General features: G+C 42.2%; 1 protein-coding gene across 1 annotated transcript in view; it reads left to right on the forward strand.

The window, feature by feature from the left end:
• Positions 1-9,572: 9,572 nt before the first annotated feature.
• Positions 9,573-27,930, forward strand: part of SLC15A2 (solute carrier family 15 member 2) — a 40,467-nt gene continuing 22,109 nt past the window's right edge. Inside the window, exons 1-8 of the mRNA XM_054381090.1 lie at positions 9,573-9,704; positions 12,971-13,058; positions 13,675-13,816; positions 15,666-15,758; positions 16,886-16,985; positions 22,125-22,215; positions 24,230-24,307; positions 26,956-27,038. Of these exons, the coding sequence (XP_054237065.1) occupies positions 9,573-9,704; positions 12,971-13,058; positions 13,675-13,816; positions 15,666-15,758; positions 16,886-16,985; positions 22,125-22,215; positions 24,230-24,307; positions 26,956-27,038 (807 nt within the window). The remainder of the gene's footprint in view (positions 9,705-12,970; positions 13,059-13,674; positions 13,817-15,665; positions 15,759-16,885; positions 16,986-22,124; positions 22,216-24,229; positions 24,308-26,955; positions 27,039-27,930) is intronic.

Below are 27,930 nucleotides of genomic sequence, written 5' to 3' on the forward strand. Positions count from 1 at the left end.
CTAAGGGGTGGCATCTGGGAAAGACTGAGCACCCCTGGTCCCACTGATGCCAGGTGGATCAGATGCCACTCAGCTCTTAAGAAAAGTACATCTCTTTGGGGGAAGGTAGTGGGTTTACACCACACAGAGTTTGGAAATTTACCCCAAGGAGTAAGTTACCACACCACAGAGAATTTGGAAATAAAATGAAATTATTATTTACAAAAACTAAATATAAAAAGCATAAAAGGTAATAAACATATACAAAAATATATTTCCATATAAAATTAGACAATGGCCCATCTAAAATCCCCTCCTCAATAGCTCTACCCCCTGTACAAAACCTGCAGCCCGAAGGCCATGCTGCCTTACCTCCCCACACTGCACCACTGCAATAGCTTAAACAATTTGTCAGCACAGGAGAAAAACAAAGGCAAAGGCCAAAAAAGTAGCAAAAGAGGGGAAAACAGGAGAAGAGAGAAAGAGCATGCTGTGTTCCCAAACTGTATAGAAATTTGCAGAACCAATGAAATGGAATCAATGTATCTTTTCATATTCTGTTCAGCATCTTTAATTTAGAGTCCATGCCACTTGGACTCGAATTCTCTGGAAAAAAACTTACTTACAATTAGGAAACTAGTCTTTTAACCTGTAACAGGGACTTAGCCTAAGGAGCACGAGGAACAGATGAATTCTTCCTCCTGCATGAAAATAAGGTTTCTCCCTGCTAAACTCAGAGGGCATTTGCCACAACTGCCACGAGAGAGCAGGCTGCCCAATATGACCAGGACTAAACAAATTGTGCTACAAAGTGCCAGGGTCTCTGGAAACCCAAAAGCTGTATGTGTAGATCAACATTTTTAAAAAAGAGAAAGTCTGTAATTTGGTGCCTGTTCCTCTGGGACCTGATGAAGAGAAAACCCACATGACTGTGCTTCCCACTGGAGCTGGTTAGAGACACTCACATTCACCATGTTAGCAAATTGATCCCCATGGTCACTGCAGGGGAGGGGCTGAAAAGAATGGATGGCCCTGCAAGCTTGTTATGAAAATGCAGGGAACCAGAGTTAATGAATCTTGGATGAGCCCCTGATCTGCCTGGCCCTCGGTGTGGCAGTGGAGGGATATGGTTGGGGAGGATCTGATTGACATCTCAATGGAAATGACAGTCCCTAGAACGCAGATGGTTGTATCATCTATCTATGCTTGCATCTGGGAGAGGTCACTGCTGAGAGATGAGTTCTCTCTGGATTAGATCTGCAAGTTCTTTTTATCAGAACAGAGGTATTTGGGGGATTTACATGTTCTCTGTCCCTGGCAGCTTGCCCTGATGAAATACTGATTACACAATTGCAATCTAGCTTAAGAACTAGTAAAAAACTCAGCTGTGTGCTGGGATATGGTGAGAATGCTCTCTCTGTGATAGCAAAGATTTGGAATTGTGCAGTGCATTGTGTCTTCTGACACAGAGAAGCTTGCCAAGAATAAAACAATCAGAATGTGGGTGCATGGAAGAAAATGGAAAAGCTGAAGTTAATGACTTTTCTAAGATTCTCCTAGTCCTGCAGCTGGATTAATAAAATAAACCATTTGCCCCAGCTGTACAGGAGATTAGCACTGCTTGACTCTCATTTTGCAGCCAGTGGAGTTAAGGTTAGGAAATTTGAAATAATACACCCAAGGTGCCCAACAGTAGTCAGAACTAAACCCTGGGGTCCTGATGCCACATCCTGTAGCTGCGACCCCTCCTTCACTACCCCCTAGACCTCTGTGATACCAGGCGGCCCTGTGAGCTGGCTGCGAGGACATAGGATAGTTACGGGATTCCTGCTTTCTTCTTACCAGCTACCTCTTGGTGAAGGAGAGGCTAGCAGTGAATAAAAGCAGCTTTTTACTCCAGAGCTGGATGGGACAGGGTATTGGACTCACCACCAAAAAGGAGTTATTGGCCAGCCAAGGATTCAGTGCAAAAGGAGAAGTTCTCAAGGTAGTATCTGTCCCAGAAGCTGGAAGTGAGCGTGGAGAGGAGGGCAATGCACCCAAAGGATGGCTGAAGCACTGCATGAGACTATCTTCAGCATTCCTCCAGATCCAAGACTGCTGCAAGCTGTGGTGTCTTTTGGAGCTGAGTTATCCCTCAGAGCCTGTCGCATAATAAATCAGTAGCTGTTTTTCCTTTGCTGTGATAATACTACAGGCAGGGCACCTTAATGGATAGACTGCTGGGCTGACATGCAAGAAGTTTCAGTGGTGTCTGCCTTCATCAGGATGGTTTTCCCCTCTTTTGCTCATCTCTGAAATGGAGATACTGATATCTGCTCAGTGAAATGCCCCAAAACCTGCTGCTGGAAGGCATTCTGTAAGATCCTACTTCTGATACTGCCAGGGAAGAAATGTTCTTGGGACATCAAATGATCTTCAAGTGCTTTTCCTAAGTCCTTCCACACTACATCCATCTTTCTTCCAGCTTCAGGGACCTCCCACCTTCTCACTCCATGAAAGGAAGAACCCAACCTCAGCCCCAGGCAAGTGGACCAGGTAAACCTTTGGGTTTTTCTGTTTCCAGGCTCTCTGTTATTCAGATGTTTTGAGCAGAGAGCCTGAGTTATGCCTGAATCAGACAGCCATGGCATTTGGTGTCTGTTAGGGGCATAAAAGACATTCAGAACTGATCGGTCGCTTATGCCCTTGCAAGTCAAACAGCTGTGACTAGTGTGATAGAAACTGAGCTCATATTCCCTTTTACACCTACCTCAGCTCTCCCCTTCTGGATTTGTGGTTATATTTTTCAGAGTATTCTTTCTGTTGCTGATTCTACATACATATGTCAATAGTAAAACTATCTGTTGTTTTAACTAGGGTTTTGTTTCTAACAAGTGGGCAGCATTCATAAAATGTTTTAAATCATAGGATGTAAATTACTATGAAGGAGAAACAAAGGCTAAGCAATAAGGGCAGAACATAGAAACACCCCAGGGACTGGACATGTTCCCAGGGCTCCAGATTGCCTTGGGCACCTGGATGTCCATTTTCGCTGTGTCTTGAACTTACTGAAACCAGTGCTACCAGTCAGCACTGGGTCAGGGTACATTACCTTATCGTATAGCGTTAAGTGCAACTTAGAACTGGAGGGGAAAATAGCTGGAAAGTAATTTAAAAGGTCGCTTAACCTGTCTCCTTACTGACAGTCTGAATAGATAAGTTATTCCTGATTTTCTATATGATATATAGCTTCCTTGGTATCTGCTTACTGTTAATCAACATTTTGTTCTGAAAGAGTAGAAGTCTTATTCTGGAGCCGACTTCCAGTTTAGTGCAGTGGTTTTGTGAGACTCTAGAAGGTGATTTAAAGTTGTGCTTGTATTTTGTTTGTGCTGAATTTTCTTCATTTCTTGCCTCAGCTGATCAGCTCTATCTTTTCCTCTGTTTTGTCAGGACACTCCCTCCAATGAAGAGAAAAATCTTAATTTTTTCCATCCTATGGCAGTCTCTTTTAAAGTTCTTCAGAGAGGAAAGTCCTTTCTTGCTGTGCCTTATTCCTCTTAATCTTCCAGCAGAAGTCACAAGCATTACTAAGTAAAGCTTTTTATTCTTCCCAACTATTCTCCCTCCAGCTTTTCTTCCCTATTGTATTGTCTGGCCTGCAGTGCTGGTACTTCTTTCCTACTTGTTTTTCACAGTGCTTGCCCAGAGTCTCATGCTGCTAGCTTTACCGTGCTGTGCTTTGTACTTATCTGTGCCACATCTTCTTACAATATGACTAACTCTCCCTGGATCCTGGCCATACATCCTACATTCTGGATTTAAATCCTTCTTACCACCTATCTTTAATGTATCTTGTGTGAGTAGGTTTCTCTTTTGTATCCATAATTAAAGTTTTGCTTCAGTCCTCCTTCCACAAGTCACTTACAATCTTTTTGTAATTGTTTGTGCTGTTCTTCCTTGTGCATCTCTTCTTGCTCTGTCAAATGACTCTGCACCTGTAGGAATTTATTCCTCATTTCATTCTGGAATTTGATCTGTGTTTTGCTTAGGCTGCTCACTATTGCACATATAAGTAGCTATTGCTACATGTCTCCCTTCACTAGAGTTTGGATGTCTCTCAATGTTTCCCTGGTGCGTTGTTCAGTCCTCCTGTCCAGTTCCACTAGGACAACTTTTGTTCAGCTAATAGCAGAGTTCACCAGTAACTATGTATCTGTTTGTAGCCTTGAATGTATATTTTATATGTTTTGAGGTGAGGATGAGAGATACAGGGCCATGAAGCAGGCGGAACTGGGATTTCAGTGCAATGAAGAGGTGAAGATTGCAGGTAGCTTGTGCTGTGGGAGACCCGGTTTTGCTTTGCTGCTGAACATGCAAGATTTCACTGCGAGCCATTCCTGTGTCTGAAGAAAATATCTAGGGTTTTCCCCTCTGAAAGAAATGCCTTAGACCCTCTCTGAAATGAAGTCATGGCAGTTTAGAGGAGGTTATGTGGAGAAAGCAGAAAGAAGTAAACAGCAGGAGAGTGGTAGAAAAAAATGTTGATTCTCTTCAGGCAGCTCATGGCTTTATCGTGAAGAAGGGTTTGGGAGTCTGACATAGCAATGTTATGTCTGCATTCCTGTGTGGCACATGAAGAACCAGGAACTGAAACCAGTCCTGTCAAAAGGTGCTGAAACTGTCTTACAAACTTAACTACTAAAGGATGTGTATAGTTAAGGCCAGTTCTGTAGCTGGTGTACAGTTTGGATTTATGTCCAACTGTAAATTTTGTCTAGTCACAAGTCCAGTCCCTTCTCATCCAGAATTAGTAATTTTATTGAAAGATAGTGTAGCTGCAGCACAAAGTGAACATCCATGATTGATTGTGAACATCCACGCAGCCTTCGTTAGTGACTGCATTCAATGAGAAAGGCAGATTCCCTAGGACATTTGGGAACTGAACAGAGATTACTTCAATTTTACTTCAAGATCAAAAATAAATGAAAGTTTAACTATTTGTTTTCATGGCCAAAGGACTGCTCTAGTGAAGTGAAACATTAACAACAGAGTGAGACAGAGCCATGATTGCTTAACGAGGTTCATCTTCAGGTGCAACAGATCTGGAGTCATCCAATGCACGGGAAGCAGCAGACATGGCAGAGGACATCAGGCTGGAGGCTGCAAAGGAAGCCCAGGATGGTGAGAGGATTTAAAAAATATTTCTGCTTGATAATCATAGAAGAAACTGAAGGCAACAAGGCACCAGGGAAGGACAAGAAGTTTCTCTGATTCTGTAGGCTGACTTGTGACCAGATGACAGACACTTAAATACAGATTAGGCACTTGATGTTGTTAATGGTATTAATCTAAATGCCTTTATGATTTTGAGTCTGTAAGGGCTGGTGTGTAGTGCAGAGATGCAGGTCTGAAGACTTCTAGCATATTTTCCAGGTCACTTAAATGATTTGATACATAATTTTGTTAAATTACTTTGAAGTTTGAGAGAAGTCTGCAGGCAATGGAACACAGTCTTGATCTGTCTAAATCAGTTAAGCCATGCTCTTTCCTGTAATTAAAGAATTGGAGAAAATAAGCCAGAAGAGACCTGGAGAGGTTATCTCATTCATTCAGGGCCAGGTCATTAAGCTCAAGGTATTGCTGGCACACATTCATCTAGCTTCTTATAATTTACCTTGGAAAGAGAGAAAGAGGAGAGAAACAGAGATATGGTAAAAGGGCTATAAATATATGGCCAGTGTATATGTATTCAAAACAAGAATCATTATTAAGAGACCAGTGTGTGGCTGAGATGAAAATCGAGAAGGGATTTTGCCACAAGATGAATGGAGATAAAAATGAAGAGTTTAGTTGAGTATAAACAGATTAATGTGCACAGTGCTACAGCAGGAAGCAGTGAGAACGTGAGGATTCTAAATGCAAAGGGAAAATGCAGATTGTCTTCCTGTGGATTTGGGAGCCAGAAAAAAAAATATTAAATGAATGTCATAGAAAAATGTATTCCTGGGAACTTCTGAATATGCAAGGCATCTAAATATTACATTTAAGCATGAATCATCCTACAGATTTTCCACTTGCATAAAGAATAACTCAGAAAAGGGAAAATTTTGCAGACAATAGTCCTTGCTTTTAGGCTTAGAAGTTGAAATTGTTTAGCACATAATTTTCATAGAAATTCCAGAGGGTATCTCATCCATCTGCCTTCTCTGGGACAGGAGCTGATATTTTGCCAGTGCTTAATATATTTTTATGTAACAGACATTAGAGATTGCCCAAACCCTGCAGGCCCAGCCACACTGTCTTTGTTCCAGTGCTCACCTGTCCTTGCAGAAAGGGAATTTGGCCAAAACCCAGCCTGGAATATTTTTTTTGTTGAAAATAGTCAGTTATTTTTCTCATTCCCAGTGAAAGCAGAGAATAGGTGTTCTCCTGGGGATGCTTTTCCTGTCATTGGGCAAGGGTACCATTTGGTATCATCTTTTTTCATTCCAGAGCTGCAAAGTGGTTTCTCTCATTCAGCAGTATCATTTTGAGTTCACTCTGTTCTCCCTCAGGCCTGCTCCATCCTGGTTTTGCACACAAACATGAGCAGCATGTCAGCTGTGCTGATGTTCTCTTTGCTCGTGAAAAAGCTCAACACCTACATATTTCACGTCCTTCTAATCTGATAGAAAATCATTTATAGCTACTTTTGGAGGGATTTTCTAGTTGCTCACTATATATGTGGGTATTTCACCTGGACCTTCTTTTTATTGTGAGGCATTAGAGACACTAGGGCTAGGATACATCACATTGACAGCTGCTCTAGCTGTTACACCACGCTCTGTTGCCATAGAATAAATCAATCTGGTTTGAGAGCATTTTTTCTAATCCAAAATGGCTGTTTTTTAATCCTTATTCTCTTTTTGGTGCTCTCTGACTATGGAGGAGCACATCTATCTTCTCCTAACTTGCCTTTTTAAAGGCAATAGTGATGCTTGTCCTGCTTCTGCCCTTCAGAAGGGAAGTAATCCAATACTACATCCAGCACGTGAAGGTGAACTTTATCAGGCTCTAATGATTTGAGCACATTTGTGGTATCCAAATATTCTTTAAGTGGTTTTTGTCTCATTTCACCCATATTCCTTCTGGTTCATTTTAGTGATGTTAGGTATCTTGTTGCAATTTAGGTTTTTTTAGTGAAGACAGACAAAAAGGACACAACTTTCCTGGCTTCTCTGGATAAGCTTTTGTTTGCTTGTTTTCTAGTTTAAATAACAGACTTTCATTTCCCCTCCTCTTTCTCCAATGTTGACAGCATTTCTAACACCTTTTCTTATTGCCTTTTGTGTCCCCCTGCTAGCTGTAATTCATTTTGTGCCTTTGCTTTGCAGCCTCTATCGCTCCATGCTTGATCTGTTTGTTTATACTTGTCTTCAGAAATGCCACCCTATTTCCAATTGTGGTACAATTCCTTCCTGATTTTCAGCCTGGCTGCACAGGTCTCCTTCTATTGAGTCTTATTCTGAATTCATTTGTATCTGAGGTGCTTGTAGATTTTTCTCTTTAACTTGTTCTTGCTTCTTGCCATGAGTTGCCATTTATTACCAGGCATTTGAATTCCTTTCCTCCCTTTCTGTCTCAGAAAATCTTCTGGCAGCTAATGGCCTAAATGTCTCTGCAGTGTATTTGACAAGTAGTATGTTAATCCCATCAACTGATACGGTTCTGCATGCTAGTATTAAACGAACAAACAAAGATCATTTAGCTTATGTGACACACAGGGCTATGGACACACTCAAGAAATTTAGCTGTGGGATGCTGCAAATCTTAAGGCATCATGTTACAGCAGCGTGAGGCCTCTGCACAAGGGGTGATGAAATCTTTTCTTCCTTCCTTTTTGCATTGCTCCTTTAATAACTTTGCTGCTGTGTTTGCTCTGCCCACCTGTGAATGGTAGATTACACAGATTTTTACCAGGAGTTTTCTACAGATACTCAGGGCAGTAAGAGACACCACCAGAGGACTCAGAAATATTCTTGCTGCCTTAGCACAGGGTTGGACGTGTAGGACACTTACACTGTCCCCATTGTTGGGTATGCTTTTGAGTCACTCTTGCCCATGAAATGGGCTTAAACCCCCACTGTTTGTGAAGCTAGAAGTGACCCAGGTGAAAAGCAAAGTTGCAAGCATGTGCCAGTTACTGGAAGGGTTGAAGATGAGGACCTGGCCTGTGGCAGTATGGGGGAAGTACTGAACTGTTGCTTTGTCATTGCCATTGAAGTCTGGGCTTCATGTTTAGGTTCCCACTTACAAAGAGTGAGACAAGATCTCTGGGAATCTTCAGAGGAAGCAACACCCAGAGCATGAGAGAATGAGGAGAGTAACTATGCTTCCTGTTGTACCCTCTGTCACATCTGAGACCCTCATCTAAGTATTCTCCGTGTCTTGTTAGCAATAACTGTTGCCAAATTAAGAACCTTTGGTGTGAGCAAAGGCCTCTTTCCTGATTTGTCAACTGCAAATCTGGCTCCTGTGATACCCAAGCACTAGCAGCAACTTGGTACTGGAACTAGGGATGAGTTTGTGGAGACTCCTTGCAGCAGCTGCAGATTCTGGGTGTGATCTGTGCTTTTGCTGATAAGGGTGAAATATTTGAGCAAATTCTTTGGACATTTGCCTTTTGAAGAAGCCAAATGTAAGCGGAAGACAAGACCCCTGCCCTGTACTGAGAATACTGCAGAGCCATAGCCACTGAGGATGGTTTATGGGAAGGCTGTGAATTTTACTGAAACGGGCACTGGAATAATACTGGAGAATTCTGTTCCTATGGGAAGGGTATGAAAAGAGGGACAATAGGGTACTTGCAGGGATCTGAGCCCACCTAGCTGCAGGGAAATCTACAGGCTTCCACCACAGCATATGGTGTGTTTGCTACATAAGCTGTCCTAACGTGGCCTTTTGGATAATAGGAGATAGAGACTGAGCTAGGGCTACTTCTGGGTGCTGGCTGTGCCCTCTGGATTAAACTATCCCACAGGAAAGGGCAAGGTCATTACAGGGAATTGGTGCAAGAATGAACCCTGGGTCACTTCACTCCTGAGACAGCAAAGAAATGATTTAACACAGTGCAGATATCCGTGACATCCAGTGTCTGAAGGTTTGGCTTGATGAGTGTTTTAGTAGTTATGACTTGGGATGAATTTGTGGCTTTCCAGCGGAACAAGATCCCTGCAAAGTAAACCTGTGATTGCCACATAAGTAGGGAGATGCACACTCTGCTCTTAAATCTGCAGGCTGTAGGGGTATCTGGGACCTGGCATTCTTATTCAGATCACATCTGTTCAGCATACAGTGCTGTGCTGGGCTGGTGCATGCACAATAGCTGGGGGCATGCCAAACAAACAGGAGGTTTGTGCCACAAAGTGCCCACAGCTCCAACCTGTGAAAGATTTAGATTGTGTTCCCTAACTCTTGTTGAACTCTGGAGCGGCCTTTCCTGGTTGCATCTCCCTCCCCTTTCTTGCACTGGCTGCACAAATGTGCTTAATTAGGGTTAACTCAAACTGAATCAAACTTCATGCCTGAGGTTGGAAATCTTCCCAGTCAACTCACCACAGCCTCATAGCATGGTGGGAGACAAGGCGAGAGGGGAGATGAACGCTTTTCAGAGAAACGAATCCAAGGAAACTTTGTTCACTTTTATTTCTGCAGGAGATGATCCCCCCAAAGGAGATTTCCCTCCTCAGAAAAAATCCCCGGTGAGTGTTACAACTGGTTGCCTTTTTTCTGCTTTCTGCTCAGCTTGCTCTAAACATTGCCAGATCTCTCTGTTCTTTCCTCTGTTGTGCTCTGGCTAGAGACAAACACCCTTTCTTGCAGAGGGTTGAAATAAGCATTAACAACTCCAGGAAAAAATCCCTCCACTAACCTGATTAGGTTAAGAAAGTGCAGCTTAAGGGGAATAAATGAACTGTCTGAATGTTTGGGGAAAAGGGTAAGAATTTTGATTGCTGTCTTTTTCCTCAACACTACTTTCCTTGTCAGAAAGGACCTTGCTGAAGTGTAGGAGGATGTCGTGCGTGGGAAGGAGGGAGCTGACCCTTACATTTGCTTAGTTGGATGAAGCCTGCCAGGGAAGGATCCCCAGATACTGCAAAGCAGAAGGAAGAAGAGGGATTGAGGACAGGTCACTGCTGTGTGTTACAGAGCCCAACTGTAGTGCCAGAGCCTCTAGTTTACATCTTTGTCTCTGATTTATAGCCAGATTCAGGTGAATGTTTGATGCCTTGCAATTTTGATGTTTGTGTGGGTTTTCAGGCTAATTCAGGTTGAATGTTTGACCCCTAAACTCTATACTTGATATTGACTTTAGGAAGAACAGGACTTGTATTGCACCTGCTTTGACTCACAGGACAATATGGTAATACTTGCTCTTAAAGCTCACAGTTGTGTCATTAGCAAACCAACTATTTAACTCTCAATTTTAAGTACTGTGCACACATTAACTATTGGATATCCAGAGTCTTGGATATCTTTGTTCCATTTTGCAGCTAATTGTCAAGAAGGAGAAGTGAAAACAAATGTCTCCAGTAGCTGGTACTTTAAATGACATTTCTTTTTCCCAAAGACACAAATTATCAACTTCCACAGTATCTTTAAGAGCTCCATAATCCTGGAGATCCAAGGCTTACAGTGGTAGTTAAGCACAGCAGACTATCTGTATCCTCATGAATCCATACTTAGCCTCTTTGCTTTTGCTGGGGCTCTCTGCTGAGTAAGGTCCTCCTCTGCTAAAGCGAGTAGACTGCATCTGGCTCTCTGCATGGATGAAAGCTGCCCACTTTTGGATGTCCAGGCAGGCCACAGGCAGGTCAGTGATACTGTGGAGAGAATGCATGAGGGTTTCTTCGTGTGCTGATGCCATCTCATGACATACAAGCCAGATGGAAGTACCCCTGCTTGTAAGTCCTTGCTCTGTTTGTAAGCACTTACTGGCTTAAGCATCTGGAGGAAAGTGTTTAGCTGGGATCTCTCCTGCTCACCCCTGCTCATGTGTAGGAGGTTCCTTTTCCAGGGCAGGCGTGACTGAAATGGGTCACTGCCAGGTTTTCTGTCACTGTAGGTTGCAGTGTAGCAGTGTGATACCTTAAAATACTGCAGCTAAATCCATCATCAGGTGCTGAGGGGTGTGCTCAGGCAGCAGGGTTCCCACACCTGGCTGTCTGAGTTTGAACATGCTCTGCAACTCCATTAACTGTTATTAAATCTCATGAGTACTGATAGCTAGGTCTGTTGAAAGAGAAGAAGAAAAATATACAATTTTACTTCCAAGTTCAGAAAATGCAAGGACCCACAGGAAACATGATTTGCCTCTTATGGCTTTTCTTTTTTATTATGAAAAAAAAGGTAGGAGAAAGGTATTCTATGTGTGTGTGTGTGTCTGTGCATTTACAACTTGTATCACCATTTTTAGGCTAGTCTAAAAGCACTAGGCCCCAGTGTGATTGCCAAGGGAGCCCACTCTGTCTTACAAGCCATATGCTAAGCATGATGGTTTCAGAATGAATAATAAATAAAATTAATTATTACACATTGACTTTAGTAAAGCAAAGAGGTCAAGTATTTCTTAATAAAAAGGTGGCCCATATATAGTGAGAGAAATATATATTAAAAAGAAAAAATGTCTTTAGAGATGCTTGGTTAAGTAATGGAAAGGAAATGTTGGTTGTTGTTTGGTGTTTTGTTTGTCTCTTTAGGACAGCCAGTCTCTTTTCTTTTTCACTATTGTATAATGTTGAGCAGGACAGCATCATCAAGCTAGACTCTTCTAAATTTGACACTATTTCTTTGAGAATCAAATAAGCTCAGGTTTCTTGGTGGGTGAGATAAACCTGAATAAACACATCTATTTTGGTATCTGTATTTGCATTTGGGACTCTGGGAAGAAATATAGGAATTCATTATTTCTCACACGAGGCACAGAAATGCATTTGAAGAGTTCACCTCACCTCCCTGGCATGTGCCATGGCTGTTGAAAACCATAGATAGAAATGCAGCTGTTAATATCACACTCTCCCCATCCCTCACCGAGTGCATGGCCAGCCCCTCTCTCCCACTGATTGGCAGAGGCTGAGTAGTGCTGTGCTTTTCCCTGTTGTGAGGCAGTGGAACTAAGCAGCTGGAAGCTGCTAGAAGCTGCTTAGCTCAGGCCACAGTGGGGTAGCAAGAGGCCCACATAAGGTCATGCCAAATCTCATCTGTTTATATACCTTGTGTTTTACTTGGAAACTACTGATTTTAGCTGGAGTAAAGTCATACTCAGTGAAAGAGTGTCCATGCTCAAACAGGTTTGACAGAGCCATTGCTGTTTTGTTTGGTTTTGATTAATAAATCGAATTATCCATAGCTATGCCAGCATTTTTTGAGTATGAAATGGATGCTGTGCCTGAGGGAGCGCAGGGCACAGGGCTGGTGCTCCACTTCAGTGAACACAGTGACACAGTTGGGTGCAAGTGAGGTATAAGGATTGAGGGCAGTTGTCACACAGGAGGGAGCAGCATCACATGGAAGCAGACAGCTGCTCCCTGGAGCCCCCTGGCTGCTGAGGCAAAGCCTAATACTAGGAGAGGGAGCACTTTTGGAGCAGGGTAGAAGCTTTATGTGAAGTGTATAAGAAAAGACATCCAAATGTGTTTTTCCACAGAGGTGTGTTTTTGCATTGCAGCAAAAAGGTGATAGGGCACTTGTACTGGAGCTCCTGGAGCTGCAAGCATTGAGAGGCTGCTGACAGCCCTCAAATTCCCCTGGCAGTTCTAACTGGGCCCATGTGGCTGGGATGATTCACTGGAGAGCCTCAATTAAAGTAAGAAAGGTGTGGGATCCCCTCCTTCCTTTGAGTCTGACCCACAGGCTAGTCAAGCAGCAATGGGTTCCTGGATTTCGGACTGGACTCCTTTCCACTGCCCATGCACTGAGATGATGTATTGCTGGGCTCAAGGCTTACATTCCTGTTTGTCTCCTGCAGAAACTTTGTGGCTCCAACTACCCCATAAGCATTGCCTTTATTGTGGTGAACGAGTTCTGTGAGCGCTTCTCCTACTATGGCATGAGAGGTACGTGGCCTGTGTCTGGGAGACAACTTTCCCATCCCTGCGTTTCTGTACACACTGGTCTGGTGTCCCAGGGCTGTGCTGTATGTGGTCTCAGCTGTCTTTCAAAATAAATTGGCATTTTGGGTTGCAGATATGAGCAGTGTGCCCTCAAACTAATGCTATACTTGCTCTGAGCAGAAGCTGGGACTAGAGATCTCCAAATGTACCTTCCAGTTTACATTTGCATAGGATTTTCTGTATCAGACCTGGTTTCCCAGCGTGTGACTTCTTCCATAGTTGTGTGCAATTGCTGTGTTTGGGAATTGATCATACAGGCACCTAATTTGCAAACAGAAAATGTGCATTAACAGAACTACAGGTTACAGTAAGATAAACTGGAAAATATTTTTTCCAGCTGAACATAAACATTTGTGAGCAAAGAACTTCTGATACTCATATATCTCATTTTAGCTTTCCCTGTGCTGAAGACTCTGAAGAACAGATCTCAAAGCACAGATCTTTCCACCACAGTGTTCATAGCTGCTAGGCAAATCAGTGATTTTCTTGCTGCCACAATCCTGCTTACCTGCAGAGATACATATTAATTATATGATGTGATTTGTTTGTTTCCTTTTAGCTGTCCTGACACTGTATTTTTTAAGCTTCTTCCACTGGGATGAGAATCTCTCCACTGCTGTGTACCATGCCTTTTCTGCGCTGTGTTATTTCACACCTGTCATTGGAGCCATTATGGCAGACTCCTGGCTGGGGAAATACAAGTAAGTAAAGAGATTTCTTTAATTCAGACAGCATACATCTACAGCCTGTGCAAAGGCAGTGCTGTGTGTGCTCCCAGTTTTGAGCTAGCTCAGAGTGCAGCAAAGCTATGCTTGCCAAGGTCAGCTCCTCTCTGTTAACGGATGAACAGCTGATCTGTTTGCTCATGCTGTTCTGTGCTCGTCTTTCACCCAAGGGCCAATGTGCAGCAAAATTGGAACAAATTAAATGTCACAAGCACGCTTTTCCTCCACAGTCCTTCCTTACCCACCTTGAGGAAGATGAGGTGTAGGGTAATTAACTCTAAGCTTGCCAAGATCTACTTCTGAGGATTCCAAGATGGTGGGGAAGTGGTGTCATCCTCTAGATCTCACAGTTTCACACAAAATCACAGAAATGTCACTAGCTATACTATAGTTATGCATTCACAGCATAGGAAATGTGTGAGCACACACATTTTTGTGCCAGGGAAATGTGGGTTCACTCAAAACACATAACCAGGTAAACTCTCCCTAAGTTAGACAGTCTTGCCTTCCACCAATAAGTTGTGGGGCCATCATCTGCTCCAGAATGGTAATGAGCAGCTAGATACAGGACTGGCTTTGCTTGGCAGTTTGTTCTTTCTCTGAGGTGTCTTGGGTGTCAGAATGATAAAGTGCAGCTGAACTCTTCTTCTGTCTAGCACTAAGCACATCTGGCAGAAGAGTCTCAACAGGAGAAAAAGAAAAAAACTGCTGCCGTATGGCTTTCCAGCAGAAAGTTCTTGAGGAGATATCAATGTTCTTTATTGTCTGTCCTCAATTTTAGTCATTCTCTTGTCTCTTTGAATGAAAACCAAAAATAACAGAGGTTTATTAGCTTCATTATTTAAGGTCATTTAGCAATGTTCACTGGTATTTGAGGATATCTATTTTGCAGTGTGATGTTGTGAGAAGGTAAATCCTTATGCAGACTTTTGTGTGATAGGCTGGAGACTTTCCTTGGAGTAATCCTTATAATTTAATGGGAGGTGGCATTTGCTGTAGTAGCTGGACCTCTGCCAATACCAAGGACAGGAACACAGATTAGAGGGGCTTTTAGATATGATCTAATGTGACTCTAAATTAGCTGTTGCAACCCAGACTGGGATGTGTTGAGGACTGCTTCTGTACTGAAAGCTCACAGGGCTTCTCGTAGTGCCTCTGTCCTAACAGGTCCTTCCATTCCTTCTGTATGTGCCTAGCCTACACATAAATCTGTCAGTATTTCTTAATCCTGAATGTAAAAAAGGAATAAAATACAATCAAAAGCTTGATACTCCTAGTCATATTTCTTCTGCTTTAACAAGAGATTGGAGGCAGGTAGATGAGCTCTGTCCTTCAGAGGTACTTGGGATCTAAACCATACTTGTAACAGGGAAACCACACTCCTAATTCAGATGTGTTAATCAGGCAGGTTGAATGTAGATAGCAGCCCCTATATAGACATCCTCCAGACAAGGGATTAGGCCTATGCTACAAAATGCCAGTTTCTACTAATTTGGAAACTCTTTTGGACCTGAACAGTACTCTTCCATTTGCAGTCTTTCAGGCATGAGAAGACTGGAACATTTTTATTTTGCGCAGCAACATCTGCAAGGAAAGTAGGGGCTATCCCTCCTTAATCTGAACCCATTTGCCTGTCTCTTTCTTCCAGTGCACTCAATGTTGACCCAAAAGAGTTGTTGCTACCTGCTGTAGCAGTGGTACGAGCAAAGCAGTTCCTTGTGTGTCTGCCAAGTGGACCTGCTGTATCAGGAAGCACAGACACGCTCTGTTTTCGGATTGTACGTCACCCAGCACCTTCATTCACTACTGTTTGCTTTCCTCACAGGACCATCATCTACCTCTCCATTGTGTATGTGGTTGGCCATCTGATAAAGTCAGTCGGTGCAATTCCATCCCTAGGCAACCAGGCGGTTCATGTGTAAGTAGCAGTTGAAGCTGCAGCACTGCCGTAGGTTGCGATGGTAGTTGGTTTACTGTTACTTGTTTCACCTGCATCAAGTCAGCAGTTTGGGGCTGTGCATGGGTTGCTTTTACCTGGGAAGGATTTGGGAGATCTGAGTAAGAACAGAAGGGCAGGTCTAGAGTAAATGCACTGGAAAGAGCTGGAAACCACCACAGAGACTCTAAGCCCTTTGAGGTGGGGACCTCTGATCACCCCTGTTTGCTGTGCAATGCTACTGGAGTTTGGTCTCCTCCATCTAATTGCCTGCAACAGGCTCATTTCTCCCTTGTTTCCTTCTTGTCATAGCTGCCCAGCTCAAAGATACTTACATCACAAAGATACTTTTTCTGATGTGACAGAGGAAGGATCTGTCTTTCCACAGGGTACAACACTTCTTGCCCCCTGGATTCTGAACTGCTAGGCCTGTCAGAATAGTTTCCCTAGCTGGCATCTCTGAAACCACCAAACTTTTTTTGCCTAGGTGGCCTCAGCTCTAAAAATATGCACATGCAAGCAGGAGCACATTTCATTTACAGAACAGTTTTCTTTAGTTCCAGATTTGGCAAGTCCTATTCCCTACAGACATAATCTGTTGGGCCAACAATAGTATTTTGAGGAGTACTGGGAGGTAGAAAGCATCCAAGAATTAGCCTAATTCAAACAGTTTTTCTGTACTTAGCCAGTCTGAAAGGCTATAGAAAAAGGCACTTTTAAATTATTTTTTTTATCCCTTCCCCCCTTCCCCTTTTTTTTCCCCCCCTTTTTTCCCCTTTTTTCTTCTTTTTTTTTTTTCCCCTCAAATGATCTCTGCAAACTTTTGTTCTCATATGAATGAAAAATAATCCCATGGATTTTTGATCTTGAGTACATCCATTGGACCTCAGAACAGCAAGAATCTGACAAAAGCAGTTTGGTTAATTGACTGGTACTGAATGCAGAAATGAGGATAATTAATTTGTTTTTTGCGCTTTTCTGGCTCATCATCACTACCCATGTGCAAACGACAATGATACCAGAGGAATCATGGTTGGGTGACACTCTAAAATGCTCTTATAAGCACTGGAAAGTTTCTGCAATGGTGATATTTTTGTTCTTGCATGAAGGATCCTGTCTATGGTTGGTCTGTTTTTGATCGCCCTTGGAACGGGAGGTATCAAGCCCTGTGTCTCTGCATTTGGTGGGGACCAGTTTGAAGAGGAACATGTAAGATTTCTTTTCTTTCCTAAAATCTGCAGTGTCTGCTTACTTTATGAAGATATTTACATGATCAAATCCTACCGTACTAGAATAAAGGCCAGTTTTCTAGGAAAAGATGTAGTAAGATCTGAGGTAGGATGATATGCATAAAACTTGAAAGAGTTTGGATGCTTCAGGAAAGGAAAATGACAAGAGAGCAGGACTGATATTGGAGAGGATAGGTCCTAAGTGCATGAAATCATCTAAATGTTAATTGGATGTCTGAGTAGTTGGAAAATCCTATATCATGGAACTGTAGTCATTTCCGAACCACCTTAACAGGGATGATTATAATGCACTGCAATGGAATACAGCAAATGAAAGAGAAAATCCTATCACTGGACTATGCTTCCTTGGGAATTTCACCTCAAATCAGTCATAGTCTGTCAGGTGTTGTTCAGACACTCCCATTATGCAGCTCAATGGCTCAACCAGGGATAAGGTGGGGCTTAAAGCGAAGCAGGTCAGAGAGTACTAATCCTCAGGCAAAATGTGTAATTTTCAAACTGACCTGAAATAAAGCACTTAGATTTACACTGACCTAACACACACATAAAAATCTCAGTTTTCTCAATGGCAGTATTCAAATCAGCAACTTCTGTGCGTGGCTTAAGTCCTTAAATATGCAGAAAGCCACTGTTACATGAGAAAAAAAAGCAAGTATTTGGATCTGTGATGAATAGGCTTAAATTCGAGGAGAATTAATTAGGGCTGACAGGGAGGAAAAATTTTCCAGATGCAGATCTAGAGAATTGCTGTAAAATATTAGGATCTTTGGGAGATGGCAATTCCCATCATAGAATAGAATCATAGAATCAGGGTTGGAAGGGACCACAAGGATCATCTAGTTCCAACCCCCCTGTCAGGGGCAGGGACACCTCACACTAGATCAGGCTGGCCAGAGCCTGGCCTTAAACACCTCCAGGGATGGGGCCTCAACCACCTCCCTGGGCAACCCGTTCCAGGGTCTCACCACTCTAATGGTGAAGAACTTCTTCCTCACGTCCAGCGTGAATCTCCCCACTTCCAGCTTTATTCCATTCCCCAAGGGAATCAATTGACACCATGAAGAAGGGCTTTAGACTAATGGTCTGTGAGGAAAGGTACTGGTAGAGCTGGACTAGGGATGACCCCTTGGCCTTACACAGGGGATGAGAGCACCATAAGGCAGTTTGCTGTTTGTCTTTTGCAGTGTTCCTGCATGTAGTTTTATTATTAATTCATTAAATTCTAGAGTGTTTTATTTTAAAATGTTGGGAAGACTTGTGCTTCCTGCACAGGAACTTTGTGATGTTCAAGTGATGTCACTTATGGTCATTAAGTAGTTTAAAGCACAGTATGTTTCATGATCTCTTGTTCGAAACAGATCCTTCTGCAGACATGTCCATCCTGTGCTGTCAGTTGGACCTGATGCTTTAGAGGATGCTGCAGAAGAGGGAGCAGTGATCATCTGGTGCTCACCAGCCTCCCCAGGCTGGCAGTACAGCACGTGTGCTCTGGGAATAGTCTGCGTGCATCCCAGCATGTGGCCATCCCAGCTTGCAGTGCCAGTAGTTGTCCCAAAAGGATTCTAACAGGTGTTACAGCAGCATTTTCAGAAGTGCTACTTCTATGAATATTAATAATTAATAATGTTTATCCAGCATCTTTCAATTAGCACCTAATTACAGTATGATAATATGTACCACTTATCTTCAGAGTGGTTTATAGACTTCAGCTAATGAATCTCAGCACCTCAATGAGGAACATACATATTATTTATCCTACGATTACAACCACTGCTGAGTCACAGAGGAAAAACTTGAATTGCTTGTGGCCCATGCCCATTCTCCAGCACTCAGACTACACCTCCCCAACAAATCTATCAAATACTAAGGCTCAAACATTCACCTGTATTGTTGCCTTCAAGAGAAAAAACTAATTTAGAGAAAGGAAACTGTAAAATGCGTTCTGAAAAGGACAATGCATTCTGCTCGATTTATTCTCGTCAGAACAGAAAGTTTTGTGTTTTACCATTTTGAAATGACTTGGCCTTTCAGAAGGAAAAAGGTTTTATGCTATGTGATAGGAAATTTAAGTCTTCAAAACTGGAATGAGAAGTTTTGATTTTTGTAAGAAATGAAAGGTTTGGGGCCAGTCAGAGTATTTCACCTCTCTGGAGTGGTGTTTCAGATTTTTTTTTTTTTCCTCTCCATCTTCCACTCCAGGTAGAATAAAATTTGTTTCAAAAATTCCTAATGAAATGAAGCATTTGATTTGCCCTTCATTTTCAGGACACTAAAAAACTTAATCTGAGCCCCTGTGGACATATGTTTAGTTGTTCCACCTGGAAACTAGGGATGTGGTAGTTCTGTATATGATATGAATAAATTGTCCCTGCTGTTCCCACATAGAGACAAATTCATGTTTTGAGGTACATGCACACCATTGGTCTGGTTTTCTCTTAAGTACTTTATGAGTGTGGTAGTCTTGGATCTGCCACTTTGAGAACAGTACTGTTCAGTGAATCAGCAGGAGTTCAGATAGGGATAGCAGATTTATCTGCAGGAGATTTCCAAGCATCTTTGTCTATGGGATTAGGAGTCTAAACTAAAAATGCCTGAACAAAATTATATTTATGATATCTTATATGAATGCAACGGCTCCTGTGCATGTTAATTAAGGCCCAAAGCTTATTTCAGTGTGATATGGTGTTCAAGGTACTAAGTAGCTTTCTTTTTGTTTCTTTATTTTCTGGTTGCCAAGGAGATCAAATTAGCTAATCCAAATCATGTTGCTAATGTTATGTCTGCTCAAAAATTAAGAAAATGGGGAAGGAATTATTATTATTTTTTTTCAAATCAATATAATTTGCAAGCTGCTGGGCCGTTATTTTTATATTCACTTCTGCTTTTCTTTGGACTTTTTTTTCCCCATTGAAAATTTGAAAATGTGTAAAATAGGATACTCTAAATTCTTCTTGCATCACTACCCTCTTTTCTTACCAGCACATTCTTTTGGTAATTGTTGCTCTAGACTTTATCATGTCAAGAGCTCTGCGTCTGAGTATTTCTCAGCTCTCATGAATTCTGAGTTGCTCAGATACAAATGGTTAAGTGTATGGCATGGGAATTTGACTAGAAGAGGGCAGGAATGTTGAAACTCTACTGTACCAGCCATGGTAGGGCTACTCTGGGTTTGGGAGAGAGTGCTGAGGCTGCTCATTTATCTAGATTTCCTTAAGGTGACAAAAAAACTTGTCACAAAGGTAGAATGAAGAAGAATATACACTTTTTCTAGCTTAGAAGTAGGAAGTTCCAAGTAATCAAAACCACTGGTAAGGAGAGAAGTAGAATATAAGAGGCAGTGATGCCCAGTGCTGTTTGCTCTTTCCCATGGGAAGATGCTATAGAGATGAATATATTATAAGGCTTAGGAATCCTTTAGTGCAGGATAAATAATTTATGAGTAATATATGGATTAGATTATGTGAGTAATATATGGATTGCCTGGGACACAGTAAGAAATAAAATTGTAAAAGAGATGAAGTTGATGGGGGTCTTTGTAACTCTACTGGGGCAAGACAAAAATCCATTAATCCAAGTGAGGAGACACCAAGACTTCTTGAGGGGTAGCAGTAGAAGGCAATGAGTGTCCACCCTCACTCTCCCAGTACCTGCTTTTCAAGGGAACATAAAGAAAAGCCTTCCCACCTGCCCGTCTTCCCTGTAGTAATCCCAAAGAAGCTTCTTGCCATATGAAGTAGCAATATTTTCTGTTGGCTGCACCATCAGTCACAGAAAGATTGGTTGTATTTTTGGATCCCAGGCTTCATTCCTTAAGAGCTGTCCTCTTTTAGCTACCTACAATTTTTCACATTTTCATCTGTTTTCTAGCCTTGTGAATATTGTTTTCTCAGGGAGCAGGAGGAAGCAGGATATATTAGAAGGAGAGAGGACAGAACCAGGCCCCTGAGGAGCTTCCTCATGCTCAGTTAAAGATTTACATTCAAATGATGCTCAGTTCATAATTATGTGGCTCAAGGTGCCTTAAGGACCTCTATGCCAGACACCAAGCCGTGTCTCAAGCAATTTTCCCACTACCTTTATGCATCCTGCTGACAGCTGGGAGTGAAACCTAAATATATGTGGAGTTCATTGGCTTCCTGGGCTTTGGGCTATCCTTGAGCACTGATTTCACCAACTCAGGTGTCTCATAGTTGGTGATACAGATGAGTGTGGGGTAGGCCAAGTAACCTGCTCTTCTTTCTCCACTCTGCTGTCCCAGCCAGGCACAGGGAGGTGGTTTAGAGATCTGTCTGTGCATGCGGCTGTGTGTGTGTCTCCCTCACAAGCAAAGAGAGACTGCTCCCAGTTGAATGCCCTCACACATTACTCCTACAAAAAAGACCACACTCTGCATGAAGGTCTTGATTCCTTCCAGACTATGAATTATGCAGGAAGAAAGGTGATCAACAGCAATCTAGTGACTGTATCAACTATAATACGTTACAATATCAGTTAAGTTCTGAACTCTTTCTCTTAGAGTTTGTTTTTCCATCAGGCTCTTGAAATTGCTCCTGGAGATTTAATTTACTGTATTAGTTCAAGGTTGACTGGCCTTGGTTTAGTAATCTCCTGTCTCATGCATACCTCTTATTTGATGGCATTCTGTCATCTATGCTACCATTACTAGCTCCTCAAAATACACAAGGTTTCTTTTTGTATTTCTACAGAGGAGAGGAGCAAAAAAGAGCTCAGACATGGGAAGAAATGATGAGCTTGTCAAACCATGTCAAATTGGATTGAATTAGGTGACAGAGCATCTGAATCATGCTACTTGTTCTGAATAAGTAAATCCTCTCCTGTCCTTCCAGTCTCACAACACTTTTGAACCAGTGGCTTTTCCTCTGAAAAGCCAAACAGCCCCAAAGCACTTCCCAAGTAATGTGAGCTGATTTGTGTGAGCATTTATGATCACCTGAACGAAAGCTTGTTTACTTAACAATTTATGCAGTGTGTGTCAATATTTAGCCAGCCTTCCTAACAAGAGAATTGATAGTGCTCAATTTGCAAGCCCAATGCCGTGCATTAGCTGTGACACTGATATTGTCTTCTCTTGTTTTAGACCTCAGAGAGAAGCAAGTTTTTTTCCATCTTCTATTTATCCATTAATGCTGGAAGTTTGATCTCTACGTTTGTAACTCCTGTTCTAAGAGGTCAGTGCTGAATTGGAATAAAACAATAAATTAGTTGTCCTCTGACTACTTTGCTGTGCATGTTTAGGCTCTTATGACAACTGAATGACAGAAATTACAGGTCTGAGGAGTGACCAGCATATTGCATTTACACCTTGTTAATCCTGCCATAGCAAGCATAACAGGTTTATAGTAGTAGCAGACAAGTCACAGAAACTATATTCTTGGTCATATTTTAAAGCCAGTCTGAACTGTTGAATTTAAATAGGAAAGGTGGAACGACCTATATGGTTGTCTAATCCTCTTTGCCAATGAAGGATTATTCCCCTGTCTTGCCTGCAGGTAACCTGTGGATGGGAACTGATCTCTGCTGTCCTGTGCAGGTGTCAGGGCCAAAAAAATTAGCAGGGCTGTCTCCCTCCCTCAGGGTGCTGTCGACTTCTGGAGGGCTCTGTCCTGTCACTCAGGCATATCTTCATGGGTCTGCTTGCAAGATTGCTGCCCTGAACATCTAGTCTTGGAAACAAAGAACAGGCCTATGCCCTACTTAAGACCTACTTTACATTCTACCCAGCTTGCACAATCCTCAGTCTTGCTGTACTTACTTCACTGTATTGCAGCACCTAGAAGCCAAGAGGATTGGCACACTCTAAATACAGGCGCAGAGGCAGGGCTGCAGGCCATAGGCAATGGGGACAGGAAGAAGGTAGCCTTCACACTCAGAAACACATTTTTTTCATTCTGTCCCGTTCCCTCCAGGAAGCTTTCTTTGTTCAGAGTGCTTATTCTAACAGGCCATTCATTTCACAAGGCAAGTGTGCTTGTTTCAGATTTACATCATGTGTACAAGAAAGAAAAAACATTGTATTTGTTGCTCTTTCTCTTTCTGGTGTCCCTAGGTGAGCATTCAAGGGGCTTTTGCTCATTGTAGTCAATGTCCCCTTCAAACATCAAAACCTGTGGCAATAAACTAGTTGCAATATGGAAATGAGGTGGAGGGGATGGGGAAAGAGTAAAATTTCTGCCAAGTGTGGAAAGCCTTTCATACAAGAGCAAGAAATGCAGTTTATAGACATTTTACAGAAATTTGGAAGGTAAACTTTTATGTGAAGTCTAGCTCATTTTGCATATCAAAAGTTCAGTGTGCCCATAATGTCTCACTGCCAACTTTGTGGGATGTTAGCTAATTTGCTGAAAATAAGAGAATAAAAACTATGCATGCACAGAGCTACGCAGCTGACCATGACTGCACAGGGACAACAAACAGGAACAAATGAAGGCTTCATGAGTTGGTTTCCTGTTCACTAGGTTGGCTTGTTTTAGCCTTTTCGTTATTACTCCGTGTAAGAATGCAGTAATTTGTAGCTACTGGCATGCAGACACACCCGCTGCTGGCTTGCTGTTTGCAACTGGACCTCTAAATTCACGTGGTGTGAGAACTGAGCTGGTCCAAGAGGCACAGTTTCGGTGAACCATAGCTCAGATTGATCGAAGCCATGCTGTAACAAACCTGGGTTTCTGGTGTGCTGTTGCAAGACCTGACGTTTGGAGCAGACTGCCTTCAGGCAGATTGGGAAGGTGATGAGAAAGGGAACGGGAGGTATTGGCTTCTACTTTGTCCACTGTAGGTCACTGTGAAACCAGATTCAGTGTTGCAGCTCTCACAAATAATGTGGAAACACAGTACCGGTTGTTTAGATCTGGCAAATACAGAATGTCTTCAGTTTATTTTTAATGTTGTGGGGTTTTCCCCCCACTATTGCAGTTCCTACTACTTCTTCCCACCTATGTGTCTACCCCCTCCCTTCTATCATTCCCATCAATATCCTATTATCAGCTACTTTTGCTAACCCTGTCTCCAAATTGTCATCATCAAGGGAGGACAATTGTTTCAAGGAGATTCAATTCATGGTGTCAAGCACCAACAAAGAAGATTTACAGCCAGGGGAATTGACTGATTTAGGGAAAGCAAGTCAAAGGCTTCAGCAACATAACTCTGACTGTAATGAGATGCTTTTACTTCTGACTTTTTCAGGGGATGTGAAATGTTTTGGAGAGGATTGTTATGCACTGGCTTTCGGTGTCCCAGCAGCACTAATGGTGTTGGCACTGGGTGAGTAGAAATGATAATGCTTGTAATAGGAGTTACCATTTTTGAATTCATGGATAGATGAGAAAATGCACAAATTCTCTAGCTCTGAATGGGTGCTGCAACAGGAAACTCAAAGGTTCAAGGTCACCCAACAACTGCACAGTTCAGAGCAACAAGAAAAATCCCTTGTTCACTTAGTTTTATTGCAATCCTTTGTTTTGATACAGATGGGAGGGTGGTCTGGTGGGTGTTTCACAATACAGTTGCCTTGCTCTATAAAGCAAAAGAAAGCAGCAAAATGATTCTCCTAATGGCTTGCAGCTTTGTCTATGACCTGCTGTCTGAACATCCTTCAGAGTTCCCCAGCTTATAGAAGAGAAGCTTAGCATGCCACTTCTAGCCTTTACAGAGGTGCTTTGCAGCCTGGGGCCATCTTTAATGGCTCAGACCTTTGCATCAGAATATATGCACCGCAGAAATCACAGAAGGAGCTGAATGAGATGTTAACTTTATTTTGATATTTCTCACTTAGCTTGGGTGAAGTAATGCCCACAATTACAGTGACAACTTATTATGTTGCAATAAAAAGCCCTTATTGTCCAAATGTCAGGAGAAAGCTGCAATCATCCTCCTTCCTAAAGCTTGCATCTTAGCCCCATTAATGTGCTTGTCAAATTTTCTTTTTCAACCCTTGTAAAATACTTCACTTTCTTACTTCTTCTTTACTAATACAGAGGACACCCCATTAGCTTTAGTTTCACAGTTGCAAGGTGCTGAGGGGAACATTCCCCTTATTACACTACATTACAGACACAGCGTGGGGTGACTTCTTATTCAGCTTGTTAGCTTAATTGAGAGACCAAGCAATTGTGTGATTACACCACAGCATCTGTGATTTGAAAAGTTCATCCCCTAGGGAATGTGGATGTTGCTTTCTCCCCTCAAACTTCCATCAGTGAGAAGAATCAAGACACTGGAGAAATATCATCAGGCCACAACTAACGTTGCAGCAATTATTTTCAAAAATGTGCATGGTCACGGGCTTGAGAAGCTTCTCTTTTCCCCTGTGGCCTGTTCCTATCAGTTTAAGGCAGCACAGGCTCCTCTGCACCATCATGATGAATGTTTCTAGCAGAATAGTAGTTGCTCAGGGGAAAATGGACGTGTAAATATTGCAGTTTTGGTGAGGGCATCAATTGAAATGTGTTTTTAGCTAGTATCCTCCTGCCAGGTTCCATGGCTTGCCCAGCAAAGCAGCTCTGTGTTCTTTTGTAACGTGCTAAAATGCTGTTGGAAGTGATATATTTGACTATGTGAGCAGCATGCAGAAGTGGAGAAAATGCCCTTTCAACCCTGACTGGCCCTCTCTCTGCGATGATGGAAAGCAAGGATAGATTTAGAGGCAAAATGGGCATATTCTAGAGCAACGCTTTTTGGGCTGCTTCAGTTTCTGAAAGAGAAGGAAAGATTGGTTGTATTTAATTTCAACTGCCAAAGCTAACATGGGAACCTCAGTTCCCAAAGGAGTCAGTGGTATTACCAGAAAGTATTACAGCAAATCTAGTGAATCACCTTTTAAAGGCACCAACAGGTCCACAGGGAGATGCTAAAAATTAGGTGGTGCACCTACCCACTCTGGGTGACTTAGTGTGTGTGTCTTTCAGTGCATCTCACATAAAGTGACTTCAGAAGTCTCTCTGACAGTCCTGCAAGTCAAAACTGGATGCTGGATGCAAAGTGTCCTCATAGTCAAAAAAGAAAAGTGGTGAGCTCCCTGCAGTGCCCCAGGCTTCTTGGGTTAGGGCTGAGGTGCCTGCATTTCTCCACTGGCTGTGGATTAACCCAGACAATTGGGTTAGTTTCAAAAGTTTAGGTTGGTTTGCTATAAGGATTTCACGGTCAGCTTTTATTGTACTTCTCTCTGCTAATGTCTTTGGATTTGCAGTATACTCAGAAGCACTCGAAGAGCAGAACAAATAATATATAATCAGATAGCCCCATCTCTGACAGGATTTTGAAGCCTTGATCCAATATTCTTTGTGCTTTGAGGGAGAAAACCAAGAGAAAACAATATCTTAAATGTTATATTTCTTCGTGGAAACCATACATGGAGGTAATTTCTGTTAACAGCAGTGTGTGATGCAGTGATCTTGGTGGCTGTTCCCATTGAAATGTGTGAAATGCAAGTACCCAGAGTCCACATCTGATCTAGACTAATCCTCACATGGTTGCAATGAGTCAAGGCTGATCTCCAACATCAGCTGCAGCAATTCAATGTGGCTTGTATTTTAAAATTAGCCTACAAAAAACCCCAAACAACAAACAAAAACAAACCAACCAAACCAAACAACAGAGATGGAGGCGATTTTCAAAGCTTTGATTCCCAGTATGAATCAAACGTGGAGGTGTTTGTGCCAAAACAGATCAGATGATGATGATGATGGTGACTTCCTAGGGATCACACTGCCTCTTGTAGGATGCTGCATTTTATTCCATCTGAAGGCCTTAAATGGATTTTGTATGTTTATTTTGTTAAAAGTGCTCTATCCTGTAAGGCCCAAGGGCAGAGGATTCCTGTTGAACACAGGAATGGATGATCCTTATCAGAAGGCAGTGCAGGGTTGAGTCTCAGTCATGTGAATTCCTATTTGGATTGTAATATTTTTCAGTTGTGTTCATTGCTGGAAGTGGACTGTACAGAAAAACACCACCACAAGGGAATGTCTTACTGGAAGTGTGCAAATGCATTGGTGTAAGTATGTGCCATTCCCTCTTGTTCATGTGTGATTCTGAGGTTGCAGGTCAGAAGAGCACAAAGGGAAAGGACAGATGACGTTTGGAGTTCTTCTGTGTTCTGCTCCTGGATGTCTTGTTAATTAGCTGTAAGGAATAAGAAACACATTTAGATCCTATGTTATTATTTCAGTTGTTTTTACTTAGCTCCATGAATTGTTCAGTTGATGTCAGTAGAACCACTGGTGGCAGACTAAACTGAAAGAAAAAATCAGAAACTCAGAGTATTAGATATATGACTCAATTGTTTTGACCTGAATAATTTCACTGAAGTTTATCAGTTCAGCAGACAGTAAATAGTACACATTCCTATTATGCACATTCAGCATGTTCATGTAACAGCAAGAGGCACTTGCTGAAGTTGCATTATATCCTTATCAATTATTTTTCACTGTGTGAGCTTCTATAGTATGTGAAAAAATACCCTCTTATTATTAGGTGGATAATGATGTTTCTTTTTTTAGGAAACCATTGCTAACAGCAGATGTTTTCTTTTTACCTAGTAAGAGATTTACCTTGGTGAAACAGGCCAGGTCTTAAAGACAGGGTTTCTAAGTGAGGTCTGCCACTCTTTTTGCCATTGTGGCTGTCTTCAGTGTGTTCAGCGAGTGGAGCACACAGCATAAACAAGTTAAAAATTCAGTGTCACTGATTTCTCCTTCAGTGAGAAACCGACTTGAAAGCTGGTCTCGGAGTGAATGAAGCACAGGCTGCACTGGGGATATGCAAAGAAAGGTCTACAGAACAAGAAGAGAGTGAGAGTTCTGATTTTGACATTGCTTTAGATGATGAGGCATTTACTCCCCAGCACAGTGGTCAGTCTAACCGGTGCTTTTTGGAAGAGAACTAAA

The sequence above is a fragment of the Indicator indicator genome, chromosome 5 (genome assembly GCF_027791375.1).
Source record: "Indicator indicator isolate 239-I01 chromosome 5, UM_Iind_1.1, whole genome shotgun sequence".
NCBI lineage: Eukaryota > Metazoa > Chordata > Aves > Piciformes > Indicatoridae > Indicator > Indicator indicator.